The sequence below is a fragment of the Dendropsophus ebraccatus genome, chromosome 10 (genome assembly GCF_027789765.1).
Source record: "Dendropsophus ebraccatus isolate aDenEbr1 chromosome 10, aDenEbr1.pat, whole genome shotgun sequence".
Lineage (NCBI taxonomy): Eukaryota > Metazoa > Chordata > Amphibia > Anura > Hylidae > Dendropsophus > Dendropsophus ebraccatus.
Window position 1 is genome coordinate 38,596,956 of NC_091463.1, and position 15,755 is coordinate 38,612,710.

Below are 15,755 nucleotides of genomic sequence, written 5' to 3' on the forward strand. Positions count from 1 at the left end.
GACCCCAGTAAAAGGCATCTGAAATGAAAGAAAATGATTAAACTATAATACAAATAAATATTGAAAGTTTAGCATAAAGGAAGAAAAAAAACAAAGCTGATGTAATGTAAGCCATATACGCCGTGACTCCCTGGTCATTGCTAGAAGCTTGTGAAGAAATGTCTGGACAGCCCTCTGCTGGAGAAATCACTGACAAACAGAGCGAATCCACTGTGCAAGACCGAGACCTATTGCAGTGAGATGAAAGCATACAGAACTGATCATACGAGCAAGCAGAATGTATACCTTATATACCCACGTATACAGCATGAAGAGTAGCGAGTGGCTGATATGGAGCTTGTGACAAGCACCTATAGCAGGGAGTTTACGAGTGTGGCAGTGTTTAGGCCGCGGCGTCACAGATTATTCTGTCAAACAGTAATTAAAAAAGATGCCAGAAAGGAGAAGATGAAGGTTAAAGCCGTACAAGGCGGCTACATAGCTATAAGGCATAGTAAGCGTTGCAGAAAACGTTCACAAGTCTACAAAAAAGAAAACACTTAAAAATAACCCAGGCAGTTCACAGATCAAGTGCCCAGGCAGAGTTGCCCGCACACCATCATTTGGAGAACACGCTGACATCAGACACCCATGTCTGTACTGATTGAGCAGGTTTGTTGTGACACACAGAATATGTCAGCAGAGGTGTCTACAACGTTCAGTAGGCCGGATCGGGTGGACCTTCCCGTCAGATGGTATGTGTCATATCACAACTCCAGTAGGCTCAAATTAATTACTATTACTAACTATAAAGCCCAGATCAGATTACGCAGGTTGTTAACATGATGCATATGGCCTTCTAGGAACTGTTCAACCTTTAAAGCTGATATTTGGGCACAGAGCACGAAAGGCGGTAACATTAGTCCACACTATGTGGTTGGAGACCGCCACCAAAATCCTGATACTAAACCACCAGTCACTCTCCCTTCTGTAACATGCCATTACTTTGCTTTAAATAGAACTGCAACCTGGTATTTACCCAAGTATGAACATTAACACCCTAGAACAGCGCCCAAGTTGCGGCAAAACTACAACTCTCAGCGATCTATGGGAATTGCAGTTGTGGGACAGCTGGAGACCCAATGGCTGCTTTATTCTGACGACACAATGGACTTGGCTTACTAAAACTATTAGGTACTTTTACATGGGCGGCCAACAGTTTTACTATGAGGCTGAATTCACATGTTCAGTGAAACTGGACTGTGCTGGGAAACAGGACGTCACGGTTCAGCCAATAGAAGTCTATGGGATCTGTGTTTTTCACGGACTTCACATACGTGACATCAATGAAAAACAGTTCAACATTTTATGCAGATGCAAACATGGATACGGTTGCACAGAACACAGAGTAAAAATAGCAGACCAGGGAAAACACTCATGTGACAAAAACAACCATGTGAAAAAGGCCTTATTCCCACATTGTGTTTCACTGGATGCCACGGACGTGGAAAGCCTGTAGTGAAGACACCCCCCCACACACACACACACACACGTCAATATCTCCAATATGATGCTGAGAGCAGGGGAATATGTGAGGCGTTGTAATGAAGCGTACGCTCGGCAGGGTCATTATAGCACTGAGTATATTCATACAGTTTCCCTGCTCCCAGCATCATATTGGAGATGCTGCCTTGCTGAAAGGGGGGAGGGGGTGTTCCACTACAAGCTTTCCACGTCCGTGTCATCTGTGAAACACAGAACGTGAAAATAAGGCCTTAGACTTGATTAATTGTAAATTATCTACCTAGTGTTGTATAGTAGGGGGGTTTACCAAAGTTTCCCTCATTTTGCAGGAACAATGGAGAAAGAGCATAGGACATAGTCAAATCTCCTAAACCTGGTTCTCTCTAATTATTGCAAAGCTAAAGCTCCCTGCATGACCTGATGGGAGTTGTAGTTCTGAAAACGGATGGAGAGCTGTAGGTTGTGCTCGAACTTCTAAATAGATAGATGGCCTTTCACAGTAGGTGGAAAGATTTGAAAAACATGCAAAAGAGTAAATGCTTAACTAGAAAAAGTAATACTAAAAGAACATTGAGTGGAAGGAGTCTGTATGTGGACGGTCCTGCCTGTCAACCAGCACTAACAAAAAGTCAGAAGAAGAAAGTGATCATACTTGGAAGCCGGCCCATTGTTGAGTGAGGAGAGTCTTCCCGTGCGTTGCCTCCCATCCTGTGTTACTACTTGAAACACAAGGGTGTCTTCATGTCACTTTTCCTTTCCTGTATTAGCGGCAGCCTTAAGAGTTTGGAGACACTTCTTTCACTAAAAGAATCCCAAGATGGTAGAAAACAATGCAGCTCAATGACTGTGTGCGGTAACAGCCGGCCACTTGTGTAATACAGAACTGCTGCTCTGAAGCTACTACTTAGACAATCCGTCGCTGAAGGATATTCCAAAGGAAGTTTAAGCATAAAGCATTCATTAGGAAAGATGAAATAGTCCCAGAACAGATTATATGCCATCATAAGGCAATAGTCACTGTATGGTGCTGAAAACGCCCTTGCCAGAGTCCAGTAACAATGAGGAATCCGTGGTGAAACAAGGAGATTAAGCTTCAACAGCGCGGAGTCAGGTCTGTGATGTAACTAGGTGTGGACACTCAGGCAGTGATATACGACATTGCTGCTGTCTCATAACCACAGATCACATCCTACCTATGTAATGATTCAGGACAATTAGAGAGAAATTATGAGGCAATAAATCAATTAAACCCCACACAAAATCAAGATGCTTGGTAATGGAAATTGGTGCGATGGAAGAATGGAAACAGGCTTAACACCTGTCATGGCTCATGGATAGCGGCAAATAACCAGAAAAGGCAACAAAGAGCCCGGTGCACTTGTTCTACGAGTGGAAGATATGCTAGACTTGGAGAAAACCAAAGTCAGATTAATGCTCAGACAGAAAAGAGTCATAAGGTCTTGGAGGAGCATTGTTCTGGCTTTAAATACCTTCTAATGGCTCGGCAATACTTCTCTAGAGATTAAATTGTGCATACAAGAGTGTACATAATTTACAGTGTAGCATAAGCCTTAAGATGCCTTCTAGGATAATCCAGAGGAGTCCTGGCATATCTACGTTGCAGTAGATGCTCTGTGAATGGTTTCCCCCCCCCCCACTTTTCAAGACAGAAAACACTATAAAATAAAAGCGTGAGTGAACACAGCCCAATGACTGCTTCACATAGTTTTGCGCCTGTATTTTGGATACATGACCATACAGCTGTCAGTACGGCAATTAGAAACACCAGTCTGCCAGAACTTGTGGTGGTAAACAAGAAGCAAAAATATAGCTGTGTAACAATGTGTGAAACTGGCCGAAAAAGACAAGAGAAGCTATATTCAAAATCTAACTATATAGATCTTGAAGAACTACTGTCGTTTGCATTTCCTCAAACTTGTTAAAGTTACTGATCACACCGGGCCTCACTACCCGTACACGTTGTGACCCCAAATTACAGGTGGGGAAGGGAAGGCGAAGTGCACTGCAGTTCGTTCCACTTCCTGTCTGGCAGAACATCTAACACAATTGCTCTACAGGTTGTAAGGGCGGGTTCACACTACGGAATTCTCGCGAACAATGTCCGCGGAATTCCGTCAGCTGTCCGCCCGCACATCTGGGTGCATTTCCGCTGGCCCCATAGACACCATTCTATGGGCCGGTGTATTCCGCTATACGCTGAAAGAAGTGTCATGTCACTTTAGCGGATCGCGGAATACGCCGGCCCATAGAATGGTGTCTATGGAGCCGGCGGAAAAGCGCGTGCCCGTGCGGGTGGACAGCCGACAGAATTCCGCGGACATTGTCCGCGAGAATTCCGTAGTGTGAACCCGCCCTAATGAGGCGTAACAGACTTGACTGACAGCTAGGGAGACTGGGATGCTGCCATCTACTCCCCTGGTTTTATTTTGGGATTTCAGCCTGTCTCGGGGCTGAGACCTGATGCGATTAGTAACATTGACATGTCTGAGGAAATGCCAAGTTATCGCAAATGAAAGTAACACTTTAAAGGGGTCAATACACATTAAAGTTGATGGCAACAGATATTTTCCAACAAAACAGTGTTGGGTTAGGGTTTATTTATCCTCAAGATATTACATCAGCTGAGGTCTGACTCCATTACAATGAGCGGATTGGGGTGCCCCTGCCCCATTAAATGTTATTCTATTATTGCCCTGTGCTTAGAGCCAGCCCACATCAATCTAAAATTCATTGTCCCTTTATGTATGCAGTCTGTTGAACTAAAGTCCTCTTCAAAAAATAAAATGAAAAAGTACACTTCTGTATCATGGCTTCAACTAACACTCTTTTTTTGCTATTGCTTATAGAGATACATTGAAGACCCTACCAGCCTCCTTACATGCGGGACAGCCAGAGAAAAGGACACGTGGGCACCAGCAGGATTTGAATGGCATCATAGCACCGGAATGACGCCGCACCATGGAAAAACATCCTTCACGCAGTAGTGAATCACACAGAATGTAATTCATTTGGTAGCTGATAAATAGCCAATATTTTGCAGGAGAATCATTCAGCTGCGTGAACTGTGAAACTTGATAAATTTCTATTAAAGCAAACTCCTCCTGCAGGGCACATGGCAAAAGGTATCTCGCCCAGCCTAAACATCTGCGAATGCCCATCCTAACCTAATAGCATCCACATGATTGCGGAGGCCTAGAGTTTATATTAACATAGACTACATCTTAAAAAAAAAAAAAAAAAAAAAAAAAAAAAAAAAAAAAAAAAACATACCTCCATACAGACTCTCCCCATGTATTACCCACACGTCTCCTGTTTGCACACACAGAACTAGAACTTAGTTTTCAACGTAAATAATTCCGTGATGCGAGGTGAAGATTAAGAGGTCATTTTCAGCTCCGATCATCAGATCAATTTCCACTTTCAAGCAGGGGATTTTCTATGACATCTGCAGAGTCTTGGGAAGGATTAAACCGAGGAGTTGGAGAGTACGAGGAATATCTCATGACCGCTCTTGCACTATTACAACACTGACCCCAATTTAACAAACACGCCATATTAAAAGTCACCAAGTCATTTGTGCCAGCCAGCTGCTGGTGGACTTCTAACTAGCCGTCAGTGGGGTTATACTATCCTCAAATATATCTGCCACCTCACAAGATCCTCCAGAAATATTCATGTAGTACACACCTAGCTGGCACTAGAGGCAATGGCCAACTGGTGCATGCCATCTCCTGTTCATGAACCAGACCCCCTGTGGTCCACAATGCCCTGGCGGCTTTGTGAGTTGTGAACAGATGGACTAGATACAATCTGACAAGACAATCTTCACTTAGCTTTTGTAAAGATTTCTTACCGCTAACAGAGGGTATTCCAAAATGTGCCCTGAACTTGGCCTAAAAGTGCCACGTGTCTCAGAAAGAGATAGGATTCTATTCACTACAGAATCTCCTATAAAATTTGTAAAGAAATAATTGAGAAGTTTTGTGACATAACCGTAACCTGCAATCGATTCCAGAGAGTCTCCGAACCTTGTTACAGCCGATATTGACGTCAACACACAGCAACGTGACCCAACGTTACAACTCCAGCCTAGAAATTCGCAGGTACCAGAGGCAATTACTCTCAGAGATAGATGGAAAGAAAAGCTGCAGTTATTGTACAGCTCGGGACAAGTTTCTCTTCATTAACAAAACTGCAGAAAGTTCAGAAGCTCCTGCGCCTGGCTGTACACGTAGTCAGAGCAAAACCAGAGAAATAATACAAGCCGCCATTTGGCTCCTTCCTCAGCAAAGGGATTAAGTGTACAATCCCTAACCAGGGATAGATGATGAGGTTTTAACAGGATTACCAAAGGCAGCACATCATCTCCAACCAAATTACCATGAACAATCAGGGGCATTTTAGGAGAACAGATCAGCGTCCGGCGATGGAATCATTACTGCAGACATGCCATCATTTAATGCAACCCAACGCGCAATGAGCTTTCCCTAACGTTCAGCAGATGAAATATATCAGACACAATTATCCAGCTATAGGCAGATTACTTAAGCCTTGCTGTCTGCGTCTGACGAGAGTTGTAGTCCACGAGAAATGTGAACCCCTCCAGCCACTGTGGTCTACAGTGGAAATGCTACAAGCGGCTTATTAAACATGCCTTCGCAGATAATCCCCATTTTCGGGTTTAGCTTTATAAGGACAGATTTTTAAGTTCATAAAGGACGATTGGAAAATAAAGCTATATTGCTGCAGCGTTATTAACCCTTTCTATGGTACAGGTCCATAACTTGTACAGTGGGTTACAGTTATATAAAAAAAAAAATATACATAACCTCAGTCTCAGGACATTGTACACATAAGGGGTTACAATATATAACAAAATCTGAAGTAAATGACAGACCTACTATATAAACACTTTGCATAAAAACAGAACATGGCCATACAGTAAAGTCTCGGACAGCCACCCAAAAGTGCACCGTAAAGTGGTTCTCTTAAAGAAGTATGCATAATATATAATGGGATCCGAACTCTTTGCTTATTTTAGTAAGAATAAGGTGCAAAAAATTAAGCTTTATTCACCCATGCAAAAACAATGCATAATAAAGTTCACATCTGTTGTGCACCTTATTTTTGAGTACTGCAACCTCCTTGGATATCTATACACACACACACACTATTTGGACTTTTTAAAGCGGTTCACAATTCTCTTACACAGGACTTTATCACCCACTAGTCACTTTCTAACAATAAACACAGAGAGAAAAAAAAAAAAAAAAGGATTCAGTGTAAAACTTCCAATTCCAACACCCCTGAAAAAGCAACCACTCTATGCAAGGGACCATGTAAAGAACAAGGAGTCTCCGATGTTACAGACTTTACAAACCAGTCTGCGTGCTCAAGCGCCTCCCCATAGCTTGTGTTCTTCATAATCTGCTTTATTAGATCCCACACTACTAAAAGCGAAGCCTCTCTATTTTGGTTCAGCAGAAAAACAATATGAAGGGTATCTGAGGGCAAAGCCGATTCCATTCATGTGTTTAATATTTTGCTGTGACAAATACTGTATTGCAAGACAGCTCCAGTCCCTGAGGCACCACGGAAGAATAAATGCACTTAAAGTGTTGGGTTCTTGAACAAAAGGAGCAGTTTAACCGTGTGAGTGCCGCAGCCTCCCAGCTCGCACTCTCTTCAGGAAAGTTCATTATCTGCAGCGGTGCAGCTTGCCGAGTCCCAAGACTAATTAACACGTTTACAAGTCGCTGCTTTGTTTTATTGTTTTCTGTCTTGGCAGAAGCTCAGTCTTCCTAATGGATTTTCCAAATGGCAGCTAGGGCTTCTAGACAGTGTCACGGCAAGTCAGGTGAGGAAGCTCCAGTAGGGACAGTACAATGACAATTTGCTAGTGGGGGGGTAACCTGCCATCTCAACAGGGCCTAGATTACCTTACTAGCATCTCTATCATAGTAGAAACGCATTATGATACAGATCTTATAAGACTATATAGGTCTTAACACACACCGGCATCTGTTTTCCCCTTTATTTCACTCTCCTAAGCTGCAGAGCTATGGAGTTGTGAAGCAATAGTCTGGAGCGTGTCTGGACACAAACGGCACCCCATATCTTAGCTTCCTTGATAGTCCAAGATGCACTGTCTAATTCTTAGAGTTGTGTAACCTAAAAGATGTCATAGGGGGAGATTTATCAAACATGGTGTAAAGTGAAACTTGCTCAGTTGCCCCTAGCAACCAATCAGATTCCACCTTTCATTCCACAGACACTTTGGAAAATAAAAAGTGAAATCTGATTGGTTGCTAGGGGCAACTGCACCATATTTGAAAAATCTCCCCCATAGACTTTATACTAAAGTAGGCCTAACCCACCACTTCTGGCAAGTTTAGCTGGTGATAACAAGTACAATCGGGACACATTTTATCAGTGGAGAGTAGGATTAAGAATGTCTGATTTCTATCATCAGACTACTTGGTTCTAGAAGTGATAAGCCACTGCCAGAGCAGTCCCTTCTGTTTTCAACAAAGCCACACCCACCTTCCGTTAAGCCATTCACTCTGTCAGGCAAAGCGTTCAATTCCTACTTAACTTATTTGAACCCAATTTTTGGTGCAAATTGTGACAAAATTGTGAACACATTTATTTTCCATAAAGTTTCCCGGCATTTGGGAGTCAAGTAGCAATCGTGGAGTTTTACACACAACATCCACCTTGTACTGGACACTAGCAATGAGTAAAAGGACGACTGCTCGGCAAAAACCAAAGCAAATTTACGGGGGGATTCCTTTAGTCCAGCGTTTCCCCAACCTATTGGCATAACTATGAGGACATGACGGATAATAGGTGTTTTGCAAGCGCTGGAAAGCCACAGATTGGGAAACACTTATAGAATATTGGAAGAGAAAAGTGAATTTTTTTTCACAGGTTTTCAGCAGGGTTAGGGTTAAGTATTGCTAAGATTACAAATCCAGATCAATTGATTTTAATTTGTAAATTATTCCTGATAACTAGTGTGTGAAAGGAATTAAGCACCGGATTCCAAGGGCCGGCAATGTTTGGACGTGCACTCCGCTGCTGATAAGGGCTTCAGGTTTTGCAGAGATAAATGGCTGGTTAAATGCTACTATGACATTAGGTTAACAAGGGTGAGACCTTCTCAAAACAAGAATCTCCCAGAGGAGAGGAAACCGTTTAACTCTTAAAACATGGTCTTCTATGCAGAACCAACCCAAAACTCCCAGCACTACAAGCAATCAAAGAAAGCCTGCCTATAAATGTCCATCATAAAACCCTATAAAAAGAACAGAAAGACCAGAACTGGACCACACTGCCTACAGCCAGCTACAACTTAAAGGGACAGGAGCGTACTGCATTACAACAGTGCCGCAAGGGTTAACAGAGGAGAACCTAGAACCAAAAGAGTCATTTGCTTGTACGTAATGTCTGGTCCAGACACACTGACATTCCTAAAAGCGGAGCCCACATAAGAGCCTGTTACTTACGCTCCACTGGAAGTTCACATACAAAGCAGCCTGAAAAATGGCTACTATGGCATGGTAAAAGAGAGGCTTTTAGGCAATTTTAATGCAGTTTACTGAACAAGATTAAGCAGGGACCCTGCAAAAATCGTATTTAATGCATAATGGTACCATACGGTGCACGGTGGGCACGTAGACAAACTCCACAGAGAAGATTACAGAGCCCAGCACAGTGTATATATGTATACTTATCATGGGGTAATTTAGACAGGAAATGTTCTTCACCGCACTTTTTCTAGGCCACCTTTCTTGGAATAGAAGGTGCTTCACAAATTTAGATTGCAGCAAGCGATCCTGTCCCCCTGGCATGGAGGAGATAATACCCAATGGAAATGAGAAGCGAAAGACAAGTACCAAATAGTGTACACTGCCAGGAGTATAATTACTTACTCAGCAGAGCAGAAAGTAAAACAGAACGGAGAGAGGAAGACTTAAAATAAAAAAATAAAAAACACACCAGACTCGCCAGGCCTGTGCCCATTAACTATTAATGGCGTAGCACTACACAAAGTCAAGTGGTAGGATAGCAATTCCTTAGGTCTGCTGGAATACTGTCATCCTAGCAATCATCTCCATTCACCTAACACATAACAGCCCCTCCTTGGGGATCCAGTGAACCGTACCCACTTGGAGCGTCTGCTTGGCAGAACCTGTCACATCTCCTTAGTGAAGGCAGCACGGCAGGAGGTGGGCACATCATGCCCCAAGGTGCCTTATTACATTTTGTCTATAGAGATAAGTGGGAAGAGAAACACGCTGAATATCCACAATCAGCCCTGAAGGGCAGTAGATTGTGTCGCTATGCAAAGCAGTCACAACAAACACCATGACATAAACCTGTACTGTGATGGAGAAGAGCTGGAGCTGATACAGAGGGAAATACGGGTGGCAGGTTTTATTGTCACGGCTGTAAACGAGAGCTTGTTAGGAGAACAGTCCGCTCTGGTCTCTGTTCTCAATGTAATTACCAGACAACTATTGTCTTATTTACCGCAAGTGGAGCTCTAAAGCATCCAAGCAGCAGAAATGTCACCATTTCTTAAAACCGCAGGCTACACATCAGCCCCTGTTTACAGCTGTCAACCAATTACCAACGACTGCGCCCGATGCCCGCAGGGAGGAGAGGGTTAACGTGCCACGCCTAAAGTTCTGGAGAAGGAAAAAAAAAAAAAACCACAGGATACAGAAGATCAGAAAATAAAGTATTTGTTCTATTTGACTGTGCTCTGAAACCACACATTAAGCTTCCAGACTCAAGCAGCAAAGCACAAAGTAGAGCAATTTCCATTCTAGACCAGCTCCAACATGAACATTACTAGCCCATAAATGCTACCAGAGGCTTAATATCCCAGAGATATGAAAGAGGGTTCATCTGCAACATAAGCAATAAAAACAGGAAGAAAAAGTCCAATAAGTAGTTCAGAACTTCCCTAAACGTTGCCCGACTTTGTTCCACTATGAAAATGTATTAAGAACGCAAAGAATTTGTATAAATACTCATCTAATACAACATATATAAGTATAGTGTTAAAGAGGATTATCTAAGAAAAGGGGCCAGGAATCAGAAGAAAATGGAATCAGTAAATAAAGAGGTAAAAAAAAAAACTAAGTAAATATTTATAATATGTATGTTACACTGTATTCTATGTATTATATATGTGCGGCAGCTGTTTATGGTTTATTTTCTATAACTTGTGCTCATAACACTTTAGTGATGGGAAGAGGGGCCCCGGTCTCCTGAGGACCCCTGCAGTAATTCCGGCAGATTCCCCTGCTGTCAAGACCCTTCACTTTAATTAGGTATAATGAAACTTCATTGCTGAATTCAATACCAATATAGGCGCCCGGCCTCATGATATTACTGCGCTATTGTTCTCAGATCTCATAAGCCAGCCTGACAACACAAACTACTTCATGGAGTTTTAAAATTAAATTTTCTAAGAAATGTGGACTATAGTGGATAGAGCACATATGGATTTAGAATGATGTTTTTTAACTTCTACAGTGCTGTGAGGGTGGCGGAGGGAAGCACTGGGAGTTGTATCACAGACTCGCTGTGAGTAGTATTAGGGGGGCTCAGGGCAGCCATCAGTAGCTGCGTGGACAGGGTGGACATCCAAGCTTGGCAAAGAGTTAACACGTGTCAAAGCTGAAAATGAAGAAATTAAGCAAAGTACGGTCCGGCCTTGACGCCTTACAGCTGTCTGGAGGCACCCGTTCTGGCACATCCATTGCATGTTAGTTTAGAAAAAGTTCTGTATATAATAAAAAAAAAAAAAAAAAAAAAGTACTCTAACTTAATAAAACCAGAACAATTTCCAATATAACAAACAGCGGCCTCACAAATCATCTTGCCCTATGAGAAAAGGCTAGACAAGTCCCTGCCTGACCAAATATCAATGTCATGTAGAGCTAGAATTCTCGGCATGTGAGGGATGCATTATGTTACTGCTGCTAAATAGCACAATGAAACCGTACACATAAAAAATGAAGTATGAAACGATGCCAGGTAAAATCCATCTATAAAACAAATTAAATTACACATATGTGTAACATCCTCAATTTTTAAGGCCTAATCATTAGATTGTAAAACCAAAATTTTGAATTTCTAGTCCTCTCATTCCCCTCGAAGCCTTTTGTATGGATACAGGATAGGGCCATCTACCGGGAAGCCATGAGATCAGTCTAGATTTTCAGATATCTGTTCACTTTTTATTTCACGGCCATTAGGATTATTCTATAAGATTTCAGACATTGGTGGAATATTGTAAGATGCGTGGTGGGATACAGCGCACATACATCACTTACTCCCCCCCCCCCATCTACACGACTTCTCTTCACCACCATGGAGTAGGAAACTACCAGCTCAGTATGAGTTCCTGGCTCCTCCACATCACAGATTGCTGTCAGAGAACGGCACCTTTCCTGCTGGATATAGCTCCCTCTGGCAGCACACAGGTTTATTTCCAACCAGGCTATTTACAAAGACCCTTTTCAAAGAGACCCCTGCCGCACCCTGCACACACGTATTACACGGGGCAGCCTTCCAAATCGCTGAACACTAATTCATATGTATAATATACAATCTATCATATGCATCTGTTCATTATGGGTGAAGGTTTTATTGCCCAATTCTACAAGTAGGTAAAGACAAGCAAATGTGTGACTGAATCCCCCCCAAGTATGAGTGAGGTGACTTAGAGGCTACAAACCTCAATGAGATCAATGTCACATTACAAAAGACATAAAAGAGTAGTGACTTCCCTTGTACCCAGGCAGCCACCTACAGAGGAGAAGACTGTGACGTGGTGAGACCACTGGCACATTGTGAAGGTCAGGAGCTCACATCCGACTGGGTTTAAGGCCTGCTTGGGATTCATACAGCCAGTCTGAATTAACCCTCAAAAAAGATGCAGAAACCTGAGGTCACATTGACCGACCACAACGGAGACCAGCAGCAAAGCCTTCTCATAAAACTTTCATTGTATACAGAATATCCTATAGGGTTGGAAAAGATCCCTTTGTCTAGCAGCAAGAAGTCCAGAATAGGTGGACAGGTCAGTAACATGGTACGGCCAGGTACATCCCGAGTGTGGAGGTGAGTGAAGTGTCAAAAAGTACATGAAGGACCGGCCACTTGACACAAAGCAAGGAGACTGTCTTATCTGCTTGTCTTTCAATAAACCCATCACAACCTGATTGGTAACACAAAGACCCCCCCTTACAGAGTGCGAGATAGTGGCCTGTAAAGACTATGGTGATCCAGCCATGGAAGTCTCCTACATAGTGCAATGCGTAGTCCACCATGACAGATCTACGGCCCCACCATGGTCCAGCACATACACAGATCACCATTTATATACAGACACCGCCATGTCCACCGCCATGAGAGGAGACACAAAGATCTACACGGACGTCACTTCTACAAGCTATTGTGCCCAGCTTAGTGCCACACTTCTCTAGTCACTATAATAGACTGCGAAACTTCACTGAAAGTTAATATATATGTATTTAGTTATTGAGACTTTGGCCTGGTACTAGAAACTACACACAGATCTAGGCTCACCACATACTGCCAACAGTGCCAACCTATACCTACACAGTGCCCAACAATACCAAGCAGTAACCTGCACTTACTAGCTGCAGTATTAGACAAATAACCAGGACATACTGCTTGTATATGTTGAGCGCTGTATATACGCCAGTATGTCCTGGTTATTTGTCTAATACTGCAGGTAGTAAGTGTAGGTTACTGCTTGTATATGTTGAGCTTGTTTATCTAACCAAGATATACTAAAAATGGTGCCCATGTATACTACACCCAACATAAGCAGCCACCCTGCACTGTCTATAGCACTAATATCTAGTAACCAGTATATACTGCAAAGACTGGCAACGTATACAGGGCTCAACAGCACCAAGCAGAAACCTGCACAGTCCACTGCCTACAGTCCCTATACATAGTACCCTGTACAATCCTCTGCCTACAGTGCCTATACATAGCAACCTGTACAGTCCTCTGCCTCCAGTCCCTATACATAGTACCCTGTACAATCCTCTGCCTACAGTCCCTATACATAGTACCCTGTACAATCCTCTGCCTACAGTCCCTATACATAGTACCCTGTACAATCATCTGCCTACAGTCCCTATACATAGTACCCTGTACAATCCTCTGCCTACAGTGCCTATACATAGCAACCTGTACAGTCCTCTGCCTACAGTCCCTATACATAGTACCCTGTACAATCCTCTGCCTACAGTCCCTATACATAGTACCCTGTACAATCCTCTGCCTACAGTCCCTATACATAGTACCCTGTACAATCATCTGCCTACAGTCCCTATACATAGTACCCTGTACAATCCTCTGCCTACAGTCCCTATACATAGTACCCTGTACAGTCCACTGCTTACAGTCCCTATACATAGTACCCTGTACAATCCTCTGCCTACAGTCCCTATACATAGCAACCTGTACAGTCCTCTGCCTACAGTCCCTATACATAGTACCCTGTACAGTCCCTATACATAGCAACCTGTACAGTCCTCTGCCTACAGTCCCTATACACAGTACCCTGTACAGTCCACTGCCTACAGTGCCTATACATAGTACCCCGTACAGTCCATTGCTTACAGTCCCTATACATAGTACCCTGTACAGTCCTCTGCCTACAGTCCCTATACATAGTACCCTGTACAGTCCACTGCTTACAGTCCCTATACATAGTACCCTGTAGAGTCCACTGCTTACAGTCCCTATACATAGTACCCTGTAGAGTCCACTGCTTACAGTCCCTATACATAGTACCCTGTAGAGTCCACTGCTTACAGTCCCTATACATAGTACCCTGTAGTGTCCACTGCTTACAGTCCCTATACATAGTACCCTGTAGTCTTCTGCTTACAGTCCCTATACATAGTACCCTGTAGTCTTCTGCTTACAGTCCCTATACATAGTACCCTGTAGTCTTCTGCTTACAGTCCCTATACATAGTACCCTGTAGTCTTCTGCTTACAGTCCCTATACATAGTACCCTGTAGTCTTCTGCTTACAGTCCCTATACATAGTACCCTGTACAGTCCTAATATATAGTAACCTGTACTGAAGATAGGACTACAATACCCTGCACACAGTGGCAGAGCTCCCAGCCTGGATGGGTGCTCCCTGATACAGCAGCAGCACCATGTTCCATGCCAACAATGCCACCAGCTAAGCCCACAAGCCTCGCGCCCCCGGTGCCCCGCGTCTGTAGCCGGTGCCCAGTAGCATCAGGTACCGGGCAGCCCGGGCGATGCTGCTCCAGCTTCTCTCCAGCGTCCTCTCTGCCACATCCACCACAGCTTGTGCGGGCACCGGCTCCTAGGAGTATAATGGAGCCGCCACCGCCGGAGCTAGGACGTCCCGTCTCCTGGGCCCCCGCGCGGTACGGAGCACACACCGGGGCTAGAGCGGACAGGCAGGGGGGGACGAGCAGGTGATCGCCGCGCTCCTTACCGCGGGTTTTGCGAGTTCCAGGTCACCGGCTCCAGGATCTTGCCGAGCACCGCAGACACCCGGCACAGAGCGAGCAGGAGCCCGAGCAGCCGCCGGAGACCCTCCATCCCAACTCCCGGCTGGGGCACCGTGCCAGTCCCGGACTATCCGAACTTTTTCCCTTCCAATCTCAGAACCCGCCCAAAGCTCCGTCAGGTATCCAGGCTTCCCATCCCCTGGTGCCGGAGCGATGAATTGTAATCCCCCAGTCCCGGGCTCTCGTCACGGCTCCATGTCAGTCTCCAGTGCGGTAATCTCCAGCAGCGCCGGCTCAGTGCACAGTCCCCCGCGTCTTATCCAGTACGAGCTCCGGGCACAAGCTCCAAGACTACAGACAGGCAGCCACGATGCTCACTCCTGCAGCCGCCCGGCTCAGACTGAGGCGCTGGGCACCCGCCGCTCGCATCACCCCCGCCCCCGGGGGCGTGGCCACACAATCCTGGCCTCAACCAATGACAGTAATCTAATGAGGCTCCCTCGCCAGACCACACCCTCTGTCCCGAGAGAGGCGTGACTGGCAGAAAGACACGCCCCTTAAAGGAGCTGCCCTCACTCAGTGCTGAAGAGCAGGTCTATGTGTGCGGCGGGTACGGACTAGGATCGCGGGACAGCGATCATCACCCTGCACACACATAGATATACTTCACTGT

At 44.4% G+C, this 15,755-nt stretch overlaps 1 protein-coding gene across 2 annotated transcripts in view; it reads right to left on the bottom strand.

Moving 5' to 3' along the window:
- The window catches only part of EFNB1 (ephrin B1), a 49,354-nt gene extending 33,884 nt beyond the window's left edge, over positions 1-15,470 (bottom strand). For both annotated transcript variants that reach the window (XM_069985898.1, XM_069985897.1), the window contains exon 1: positions 15,067-15,470. In XM_069985898.1, coding sequence (XP_069841999.1) covers positions 15,067-15,173 — 107 coding nt within the window. In that variant the 5' untranslated portion in view covers positions 15,174-15,470. The remainder of the gene's footprint in view (positions 1-15,066) is intronic.
- Between the last annotated feature and the right edge of the window lie 285 nt (positions 15,471-15,755).